This window comes from Ochotona princeps, chromosome 5, assembly GCF_030435755.1.
Source record: "Ochotona princeps isolate mOchPri1 chromosome 5, mOchPri1.hap1, whole genome shotgun sequence".
NCBI classification, from domain to species: Eukaryota; Metazoa; Chordata; class Mammalia; order Lagomorpha; family Ochotonidae; genus Ochotona; species Ochotona princeps.
In genome coordinates this window covers 6,048,562-6,060,289 of record NC_080836.1, presented here as the reverse complement: position 1 = coordinate 6,060,289, position 11,728 = coordinate 6,048,562, and the positions used below count along the sequence as shown (strand labels likewise).

Genomic DNA, 11,728 nt, shown 5'->3' with positions numbered 1-11,728 from the left:
GATATATGATTTTATTCATGTATGTTTTTGTCAATTTATTTATATGTTTTATAAACTTCAATACACATATGCTTACCTTTTTGATTAAACACGTAAGCACAAAATTGTATGTATTTTAAATGAGATTATTTTCTTAATTTCCCATTTCAGGAGGATCCTTATTAATATATAGAAGCAGCGGACACTTCCCAGTGTCCAGGAGATGAGAGCGAGGAGTGATAAATAGTTATAAACAGTTATAAATAAATGACCTGAGGCATAGCCCAGTCACTCTATGTTGGCATATGATACAACAGAGCCCACATGTTGTGGAGGCTGCCAACTGTCTCCTTCGGCTTCACACACACACTGTCTCCCGGCTGAAATGTTCGTTTTTGCCACTCTCCCGAGCCCATACGACACCCATGTCTACACACAGGCCGAAGTTCCTCTGAAGTTTACTTCAACAGACGTTTAATTGTACCTGCTGTGTAGCCTTGCCCACCAAGGCTAGAAAGTGAGGAATCTTGAGTGCTTTCACGTGTTGTTACTGACGCTTTGTTCACAGGAGTGCTGCAGTACAATTCCACTTGTTCTCTGCAATGCTTACTTACGTCAATGCTAACGAGCATTCTTAAACAGCTACAAAATGACTGTATCATTAAGAAAACTGTTCTTGAGTCATACACGAGAGAACGCTAGACTAACCCTGGATAATCCATTATGATACATTGAGTTTATACGGGGATTTTTTTTTTACTTCCAAAATCTGAAATATATATTACATGAACAACCATAAAGGAGATGGATTTTCTTTCATTTATGTACCGAGTGTGCGTTAACTGAATACTTCTCATGAATCAAAAAACTTGGTGAGTATGAATACAATGAAGTTTGGAAATATGTTCTGTTACCAGAGGGTGAAAGACCCTCACCAAAAAGCATGAGCTTTAGCAGCAGCAACGCCATTTTGCAAGGCTTAGAACTAAGAATAACAGGATCTCTGGGAAGGAAGCGGACAAGGACAGGGCAAGCTTGCCTCATATCCGTGGTCAAACATCTGGCCCCCAAATAAGGCAGAAATATTAGGAAAGAGAGCTAACTCAGCGCCAACTCAGCTGTTATCAGAAATAGGGAACCAACTCAAGGCTAAATCAGTCATTATTAAAAATCCCCGGTACTAAAATAAAGTTGCCGTCACCATGACCCTGGTCTTATAAGAATCCACCAATCAGAGTCCTGTAACTATGCTTCTTGCTTCTGTAACTGCGCTTCTGCTCCTGAACCCTATAAAAACCCCCAGACCCCAACCTGAGGCGCGCAAGTCTTCCAAGAGACTTTGTTGCCCCAGGTACCTGTGTATCTGAATAAACCTCTTGCTGTTTGCATCCGCACAAGTGGTCTCGTTGTTCCTTGGGAGGGGCCTCTCCAAAGGAGGGACACCCATTTCGGGGGTCTTTCATTTGGGGGCTCGTCCGGGATCAGAGACCCCTGCCCAAGGACCACCGACCCACCTCCGGGAGGTAAGCTGGCCAGCGCTTGAAATTTGTTTATGTTCTTGTCTCTGTGTTTGTATTGAAATATTGCGCTTGCGTTTGTACGACCCGGCCGTGTCGCTTTGTACTTGGCGGACCCGTGGAGGAGCCGACGGGCTCGGACTCCCGACCGCAACCCTGGAAGACGTTCCGGGGACATTTGGAGTCAGGTTTCTGGCTCATTTGAATTTTGTGAACCTGACCCGAATAGGACTCTTTGGGGCTCCCCCACTGTCTGAAGGGTACACGGTTCGTTTGGGAGACGAGAGATCCGGACTCTCATCACGATCTCCATTTGAGTTTTTGCTTTCGGTTTGGCACCGAAGCCGCGCTGCGAAGTTGTTTTGTTTCAGTGCCGGCCTATTGTTTGTGGTCTTTGTGTTCAGTGTTTTGTCTGTCGAGATAATGGGACAATCCATTACCACCCCACTTAGCCTTACTTTACAGCATTGGCGAGATGTCCAGGACATAGCTAACAATCAGTCAGTAGATGTCCGCAAGAAAAAATGGATTACTCTCTGCTCCTCAGAGTGGCCAACCTTCAACGTTGGCTGGCCAAGAGATGGAACCTTTAATCCTAATATTGTTTCACAGGTCAAATACAAAGTGATGGATCCTGGTCCTCATGGTCATCCAGACCAGGTGGCCTATATAATTACCTGGGAGGCCCTCATTCATGCTCCACCTCTGTGGGTCAGGCCTTTTATTACTCTTAAACCACCCTCTACCCCTATCCCCTCTGCTCCTCCTCCTCTCCCAACCCCTGGGCGCCCCTCTCAGTCTTCACTCTACCCAACCCTTGTCAAACCCACACAGATCCAAAATGCAAAGAAGAAATCACCCAGAGTTAAGGTCTTACCCCCAGGAGAAGATCTTGTAATGGACCTGCTGGCTGAGGAACCTCCACCATATCGAGATCAACAAGCGGCAGAAGCTGAACCAGAAGGGACCCCAGCCGCCGATCCTGCACCTTCCCCGATGGCAGGGCGGCTACGAGGGCGTCGGGAACAACCTCCTGACTCCACTTCCCGTGCCCTCCCCCTGCGGGCCGGTCCCAATGATCGGCTCCAGTACTGGCCGTTTTCTGCCTCTGATTTATACAATTGGAAACATAACAATCCCCCCTTTAGCAAGGACCCCTCTATGCTAACCTCTTTGATTGAGTCTATTTTAGTGACACACCAGCCCACTTGGGATGATTGTCAACAGTTACTACAGACATTACTGACGACCGAGGAAAAACAACGGGTTTTCCTGGAGGCCAGGAAAAATGTTCTAGGAGACAATGGCCGCCCCACCCAACTACCCAATGAGATTGATGCAGCCTTTCCCCTGGAGCGGCCCAATTGGGATTTCACTACGGATGAAGGTAGGAACCACCTGCGTCTCTATCGCCAGTTGCTCATAGCGGGTCTCCATGGGGCGGCACGGCGCCCCACCAATTTGGCTCAGATCAAGCAGGTAGTACAGGGGTCCGAGGAAACTCCCTCGGCATTTCTTGAGCGGCTAAAAGAGGCCTACCGTATATACACCCCATATAACCCAGAAGATCCAGGGCAAGCCACCAATGTGGCCATGTCCTTCATCTGGCAATCAGCTCCAGATATTAGAAAGAAACTTGAGAGACTTGATAATCTCAGAGAAAGCTCTATTCAGGATTTACTTAAAGAGGCAGAACGTATTTTTAATAAGCGTGAAACTCAGGAAGAAAGAGATGAGAGACTTAAAAAGGAAACAGAGGAACGTGATGAAAGGTTGAGACGTGAAGCCGAAGAGAGAGAGAATGTCAGAGATCGCAGGAGAAACAAGGAGATAAGTAGACTATTAGCCACCATAGTGTCAGGACAAACTCAGGAGAGACGAGGAGGGGATCGGAGGAGCCCCCAAGTAGATAAAGATCAATGTGCCTATTGCAAGGAAAGAGGACATTGGGCCAGAGATTGCCCTAAGAACCCAAAGAGACTTAAAAGACCAGGGCACCAGACTCCCATATTGACTCTAGAAGATTAGAGAGGTCAGGGCCAGGAGCCCCCCCCTGAGCCCAGGATAACTCTTAATGTTGGGGGGCAACCTGTCACCTTCCTGGTGGATACCGGGGCACAGCACTCGGTGTTAACCCATGCCCCGGGACCTTTGAGCGACAGATCGGCTTGGGTCCAAGGAGCGACCGGAGGAAAAAGATACCATTGGACGACTGACCGAAAAGTGCAGCTGGCAACTGGTAAAGTGACTCATTCTTTTCTACATGTTCCTGATTGCCCCTATCCATTATTGGGACGGGATTTGCTTACCAAACTAAGGGCGCATATACATTTCGAGAGTAATAGGATTCGAATAACTGATCCAAAGGGAGCGCCTCTCCAGGTCCTCACCCTCCAACTAGAAGACGAATACAGGTTATATGAGATTCTGGAGCCAAATAATACAGAGATAAAAAATTTAAACTTAGATTCTTGGATAAAGAGATTTCCTATGGTTTGGGCGGAAACCGGAGGGATGGGCCTTGCACTCCGGCAGCCGCCTCTGGTCATTGAACTAAAAGCCACTGCGACTCCGGTCTCTATAAAGCAGTACCCAATGTCCCAAGAAGCTTATCAGGGCATCAGACCACATATCAAGAGACTTCTGGATCAAGGCATTTTAGTTCCTTGTCGATCACCTTGGAATACCCCGCTTCTTCCAGTAAAGAAGCCGGGAACAGAGGACTATAGACCTGTGCAAGATTTAAGGGAAGTTAATAAGAGAGTGGAAGATATTCATCCCACTGTGCCTAATCCCTATAACTTACTTAGCACACTTCCACCTACACATATTTGGTATACAGTTTTAGATTTGAAGGATGCCTTCTTTTGTCTCAGACTTAGTCCCCAAAGCCAATCTTTGTTTGCTTTTGAATGGAAGGACCCGGACTTGGGACTCTCAGGTCAACTGACCTGGACCAGGTTACCTCAAGGCTTCAAAAATAGTCCCACATTGTTTGATGAGGCTCTCCATCGGGACCTCGCAGATTTCAGAGTCCAGAATCCGACTCTAATACTTTTACAGTATGTGGATGACCTCCTATTGGCAGCAACCACCGAAACAGATTGTCGACAGGGCACTGAGTCCCTGTTACAAACTTTGGGACAATTAGGCTACAGAGCCTCTGCAAAGAAAGCACAGCTCTGCCAAACCCAGGTCACATATCTAGGATATCAGTTAAGAGATGGACAGAGGTGGCTGACTGCCGCCCGCAAGCAGGCGGTGACCAACATTCCCGCCCCAAGGAATTCTCGTCAACTACGAGAATTCCTGGGGACCGCGGGTTTCTGCCGCCTATGGATTCCTGGGTTTGCTGAAATGGCAGCCCCTCTTTACCCCCTTACAAAGCAGGGAGCAACGTTTAACTGGGGGTCTGAGCAGCAACAGGCCTTTGATGATATCAAGCAGGCTCTTCTGACTTCTCCCGCTTTGGGCCTTCCCGATGTCACGAAGCCCTTTGAATTGTTTGTGGATGAAAAGCAGGGCTACGCAAAGGGAGTCCTGACCCAAAGATTGGGGCCCTGGAGGCGACCTGTAGCCTACCTCTCTAAGAAACTGGATACTGTTGCCTCTGGCTGGCCACCTTGTTTGCGGATGGTGGCAGCTATAGCCGTTTTAACTAAGGATGCTGGCAAATTAACTTTGGGACAATCATTGACTATCTTGGCGCCTCATGCAGTTGAGGCCCTAATCAAACAACCGCCAGACCGCTGGCTCTCCAATGCCCGTATGACCCATTATCAAGCTATGCTCCTAGACACGGACCGGATACACTTTGGACCGGTTGTTGCCTTAAACCCAGCAACTCTGCTTCCCCAACCGGAGGATATAGAGCAGCATGACTGCCTACAGATCCTCGCAGAAGTACACGGGACACGACCAGACCTAACGGATCAGCCCCTCCAGGACGCGGACTTCACCTGGTATACGGACGGGAGCAGCTTCATAGATAATGGAGAACGGAAAGCTGGAGCAGCAGTAACCACAGAGACCGAGGTAGTCTGGGCTAAGGCCCTTCCATCCGGGACTTCAGCCCAGAAGGCTGAACTCATCGCCTTGACCCAGGCGCTCCAAATGGCAAAAGGTAAGAGGCTTAACGTTTATACTGATAGCCGTTATGCTTTCGCCACGGCACATATTCATGGAGAAATATACCGAAGGCGAGGGTTACTGACTTCAGAGGGCAAAGACATTAAAAATAAGTCTGAAATCTTGGCTTTACTTAAGGCCCTGTTTTTGCCTCGAAAATTGAGTATCATCCATTGCTTAGGACACCAAAAAGGACAGAGCCCAGAAGCTCGGGGCAATCGACTGGCAGACACTGCTGCCCGGGAAGTGGCTCTGGAGAGCAAAGCTCCGCCCCGAGCTCTTTCTCTAACTACCCAGGAAATGCGGTCCACCCTGGATACCTCTTTTGAGTATGGCTTTGGAGATATAAGAATCTTACAAGAATTAGGGGCACAACATGATGCTGAAAAAGGACATTGGATATTTCATGGTAAACCTGTAATGCCCCAAAAGCAAACTCGTGAATTAATTACCTGCTTACATAAATTAACCCATCTCAGCAGCAGAAAAATGAAAATCCTTCTGGATAGAGAAGAGAGTCCTTATTTCCTACTAGGGAAAAATAAAATCTTACAAACTGTAGTGGATGAATGTACGGCGTGTGCACAAGTTAATGCGGGAAAAACCAAAGTAGGACAAGGAACTCGAGTGCGAGGACACCGCCCTGGGACTCACTGGGAAATTGATTTCACTGAGGTAAAGCCTGGACAATATGGTTATAAATATCTTCTAGTATTTGTGGATAACTTCTCAGGATGGGTAGAGGCTTTCCCCACTAAGCACGAGACTGCGAACGTTGTGACCAAGAAACTGTTAGAAGAAATCTTCCCAAGGTATGGTATGCCTCAGGTATTAGGAACAGATAATGGGCCTGCTTTTGTTTCTCAGATAAGTCAATCAGTGTCCAAGTTACTGGGGATCGATTGGAAATTACATTGTGCTTACCAACCCCAGAGTTCAGGACAGGTAGAACGAATGAATAGAACCATTAAGGAGACTTTAACCAAATTTACGCTTGCAACTGGCTCTAGAGACTGGGTGCTCCTCCTTCCGGTAGCCCTTTACCGAATTAGAAATACCCCAGGACCACATGGTCTCACTCCTTTTGAAATCTTGTACGGTGCACCTCCGTCCCCCGTTAGTCTTTCTAGCTCAAATTTAATTCCTTATTTTGCCAATAATCCTTCTTTAAAAGCTCATTTGCAGGCCTTACAACTTGTACAGCGGGAAATCTGGAAACCACTTGCAGCTGCCTACAAGGACCAGACGGATCAACCAGTGGTACCCCACCCTTTCCAGATAGGAGACTCTGTGTGGGTCCGCAGACACCAGACTAAGAACCTGGAACCTCGGTGGAAGGGTCCTTACACCGTCCTTTTGACCACACCAACAGCACTCAAAGTAGACGGCATCTCATCTTGGATCCACGCCTCCCACGTCAAGGCTGCCCACTCTTCAGAGGAAGAAAGCAACGCCACGACAACATGGAAAGTCCAACGCACTCAAAATCCTCTAAAGATAAGACTTACCCGTGGGGCTCCCTGATTATTATAGGAGTCATGTTAAATTCTAGCTTAGTTCACAGCAGTCCCCATATCTCCCGGTCAATGGCTTGGGAAGTTCTCTCTCAAACTGGGGATGTTGTGTGGTCAACCTCCCAAATCGCCCCCCCTGGGACCTGGTGGCCTGATTTAACCCCTGATGTGTGTGATTTAGTTGCCGGTCTTAATAATTGGGACATCCCCTCAATAGATCCTGCAAAAGAAAGACCTAAATGTGTCCCTAAGTCCAAATATGGCTTATGTCTGTGCCATCGGGCACCTTATAAGATACCAGGATGCTCCCATCCCCGCTTTCGAGTAGAGCTGCAAAAACTTCCATTTTATGTTTGTCCAGGAACTGGAAGAGATAAGACGCAGATACACACTTGTGGGGGAATAGATGCTTATTTTTGTGCTGCTTGGGGTTGTGAGACATCTGGGACAGTCTATTGGAAACCCAACAAAAAGGATTGGATACAGGTCAGCCGGAGTAAGCATACTCCGACCAGCTCAGGACCCGGTACTTGTTTCTTTAACCCTGGAAAAAAATGGTGGAAAGGTGGAGATTGTGAAGATTTCTCTTGTAATCCACTTAACATTTCCTTTACCCCTGAAGGAAGAAAAATAAGTGATCTGCCAGAATGGATTAAGGGAAGGACATGGGGTCTGAGATTTTATATGTCAGGAACAGATCAAGGATTCATTTTCACTCTCAGATTACGTCTGGACCAGGGCCCCTCAAAACCTATTGGTCCCAACCCTGTCCTTCCTAGACAGAGAAAACCCTCTTTATTGGCACCCCAAGTCCCACAGGTTCGTAATATGTTCCAAAATGTTACCACATTATCTCCACAGATTAGTAACCGCGTTGCGACAACCACAACAGGGGACAGATTATTCGATTTATTACAAGGAGCCTATTCAACCCTTAATCTCACGGACCCAGATCGGACTCAAGACTGTTGGCTATGTTTGATCTCTAGACCTCCCTATTATGAAGGAACCGCCATTATAGAAAATTATACTAATCACACCTCTACGCCCATTAACTGTACTACTGTTCCTCAACATAAATTAACTCTGTCTGAAGTATCCGGACAAGGCCTTTGTATAGGAACTATTCCCATGACCCATCAGGCATTATGCAGTCAAATCAAAACATTAACTAAAGGAAATTATAATTTAATGGCTCCCAATGGAACCTATTGGGCATGCAATACTGGATTGACTCCGTGCATTTCTTCCGTGATACTTAATTTGACTTCTGATTATTGTGTTTTAATAGAATTATGGCCTAAGATTATTTATCATGGTTCCGAATATATTTTTGACCATTTTGAGAATAGATTTCGAACCAAGAGAGAGCCAGTGTCCCTCACTCTGGCTTTATTGCTCGGGGGCATAACTGTAGGAGGAATTGCGACAGGAATAGGGACAGGAACCACCGCTCTCATACAAACCGGTCAATTTAAACAACTCCAAAATGCTATGCACAATGATATAAAAACATTAGAGGAATCAGTTAGTGCCCTTGAAAAGTCTTTAACCTCTCTCTCAGAAGTAGTACTGCAAAATAGAAGAGGATTAGATATTCTATTCTTACAACAGGGAGGACTATGTGTGGCACTCCAAGAAGAATGCTGCTTTTATGCAGATCATACGGGATTAGTGCGAGATAACATGGCTAAACTCAGAGAAAGACTCAAACAAAGACAACACTTACTAGAATCAGAAAGAGGTTGGTTTGAGAATTGGTTTAACCGGTCACCTTGGTTCACTACCCTAGTATCCTCAATCATGGGACCCCTAATTATTTTTCTCTTAATTTTGTTTTTTGGACCCTGTATTTTTAAGAAATTAGTTGCACTTATTAATAACAGATTTGCACTGATTCAAACTTTAGTAGTAACCTTACATTCTGTACCATACCAGGTCGCCCGATCCCGGTACCGTGCAATTGAACAAGATGATCCAGATATCCTAGAAATAGAAACCACTACCACCTAGCCGAATGAAAGATTTCATTCGGAGTTAGAAGAAAAAGGGGGGAATGAAAGACCCTCACCAAAAAGCATGAGCTTTAGCAGCAGCAACGCCATTTTGCAAGGCTTAGAACTAAGAATAACAGGATCTCTGGGAAGGAAGCGGACAAGGACAGGGCAAGCTTGCCTCATATCCGTGGTCAAACATCTGGCCCCCAAATAAGGCAGAAATATTAGGAAAGAGAGCTAACTCAGCGCCAACTCAGCTGTTATCAGAAATAGGGAACCAACTCAAGGCTAAATCAGTCATTATTAAAAATCCCCGGTACTAAAATAAAGTTGCCGTCACCATGACCCTGGTCTTATAAGAATCCACCAATCAGAGTCCTGTAACTATGCTTCTTGCTTCTGTAACTGCGCTTCTGCTCCTGAACCCTATAAAAACCCCCAGACCCCAACCTGAGGCGCGCAAGTCTTCCAAGAGACTTTGTTGCCCCAGGTACCTGTGTATCTGAATAAACCTCTTGCTGTTTGCATCCGCACAAGTGGTCTCGTTGTTCCTTGGGAGGGGCCTCTCCAAAGGAGGGACACCCATTTCGGGGGTCTTTCAAGGGCTCCTGGTATAGTTGGGAAGAGGGATTAGAGAACTCAACACCAAGAGATCATGATGAGGGGTCGGACAGAAAGAAGGAACAAAAGGCTGGACTGGGGTTCATGGTGAGTTTTTCCATTGCTTTTAGTTAAAATTCAATTATTTCACTCTGATTCATCCTCTTCCTCCATGTGTCTACATGTCCTGGAAATTCACAAATGAATTGTGAATATTAATAATCCTTTTCTTAACATAGTGATGAGTTAATGTGTGAAATTTAACTGGGTGGGGCTGAAGTATAATCTCATTGCGCCTGAAGGATTTGAAGCACTTATTTCTCTGCTGTCTGAAACACTTCACAAGGACACCCACTCTATACCAGAACAATCACAGCAGCAAACACCAAACTCATGCATCATAAGCTATGATGATGATTCCTGTATGAGTCAAGCCCACAGGGATGATTCCTGGTGCCATAAGCACACATCAGTGATAAGAGGTAGGAATCAGTCCCAGCGGACCACCTGTTCAGGTACAAGTTCATTAACTTGTCTGAGACAGTCTCAGGTAGGTAGGGATATCAAGGTGACAGTAGGAAATGAGGTTGTGGAGGGAAAATTAGGATAATTCCTCTTATTGAGAGATAACAACTTTTGAACAGCGGAGCTTATAAAACTTGATTTAGTCAGCAGATCAGTTGCACTTCGAGGAACACTTGTTTACAAGTGAGTATATTCTTCCATAAGGATTAAATTAAGAAAGAAAACCTGGATTTAATAGAGATGAAAAGTGAGTGGCAGCGTGGATAGGAAAAGAAACATATTTGGACAGGAGCATTCCGAAGTCTAGCCTCTGCTTAGTAACAATGCTCTTACAACTGAGTTAAGCAAGAATCTGGCTCCAAAGCAACTGACTGACACATTTGTCCTTCTTGCTTCTCAAATCTTGGGTCATGATTGAGCATTTTGACTTGTATCCTTAGCTGAGACCACATGTTTGCAGTTTTATTAAGCAATGTATTTTATTTCAAGAATGCTTTAGAGTAAGTAATTGAATTTGTTAAATCTCAACCCAGTGCTCTCCAAGGGACAAAAAGAGGGTCAAAGAAAAGCCAATCATAATTAAAGTCAATAAATAGAATTGATTTAATAAAATTATAAAGCTGTTCAATGACTGTCAGAATTCGTGTTCAGGGGAAAATTGACATTGTACATTAATCAATGTACATTTTATTAAAATCATTGCAGTCGATTCTGTTGAAGGAGCATTAATAAAATCCAATCTATAAAAATAAACCAATTGTAATTCTACTGAAATTCAACTTCATGGCAGCTATAATGTTCACTTAACACATATTTACTGAATGCTGACTAGGTCTGCCTTGTGGGGTGCTGGAGTGCAGGTACTTGGCCCATCTTGAGAAGCCTTGCCCAGGACGTTAGTAGAGAGCTGGAAGGCAACCAGCACACATAGGGACTGAGCCAACACTCCCAACACCGCAGGCAGCAGCTTACTCCTTGCACCACAATGCCAGCATTGCATGCTTTTTCTCCTTTTTTTTTTAAGATTTTTAAATTTTTATTGCAATGTCAGATATATACAGAGAGGAGGAGAGACAGAGAGGAAGATCTTTCTTCCGATGATTCACTCCCCAAGTGACCTCAACGGCCGGTGCTCCACCAATCTGAAGCCAGGAGTCAGATCCTCTTCTGGGTCACCCAAGCAGGTGCAGGGTCCCAAAGCTTTGGGCTGTCCTCAACTGCTTTCCCAGGCCACAAGTAGGGAGCTGGATGGGAAGCAGGGCTGCCAAGATTAGAACCGGCGCCCATATGGGATCCCGGTGTATTTAAGGCGAGAAGTTTAACCACTAGGACACAGCGCTGGGCCCGTATGCTTTCTTTTTGATCTTCACAGCCCAACAAAGCTATATCTGGGAGGTAGAGTTGTGGCACAGGGGGCTACACCACTACCTGTGACTCTCCATTGCTCTGCCTTTCAAATAAAAAAGAT

The 11,728-nt window shown here is 45.6% G+C and overlaps 1 protein-coding gene across 1 annotated transcript; it reads left to right on the top strand.

Moving 5' to 3' along the window:
• Positions 1-1,919: 1,919 nt before the first annotated feature.
• LOC131480287 (uncharacterized) lies at positions 1,920-7,148 on the top strand. The gene is given in 1 exon segment (XM_058664173.1): positions 1,920-7,148. A coding segment is annotated over 1 exon segment (5,229 nt).
• Positions 7,149-11,728: the final 4,580 nt, after the last annotated feature.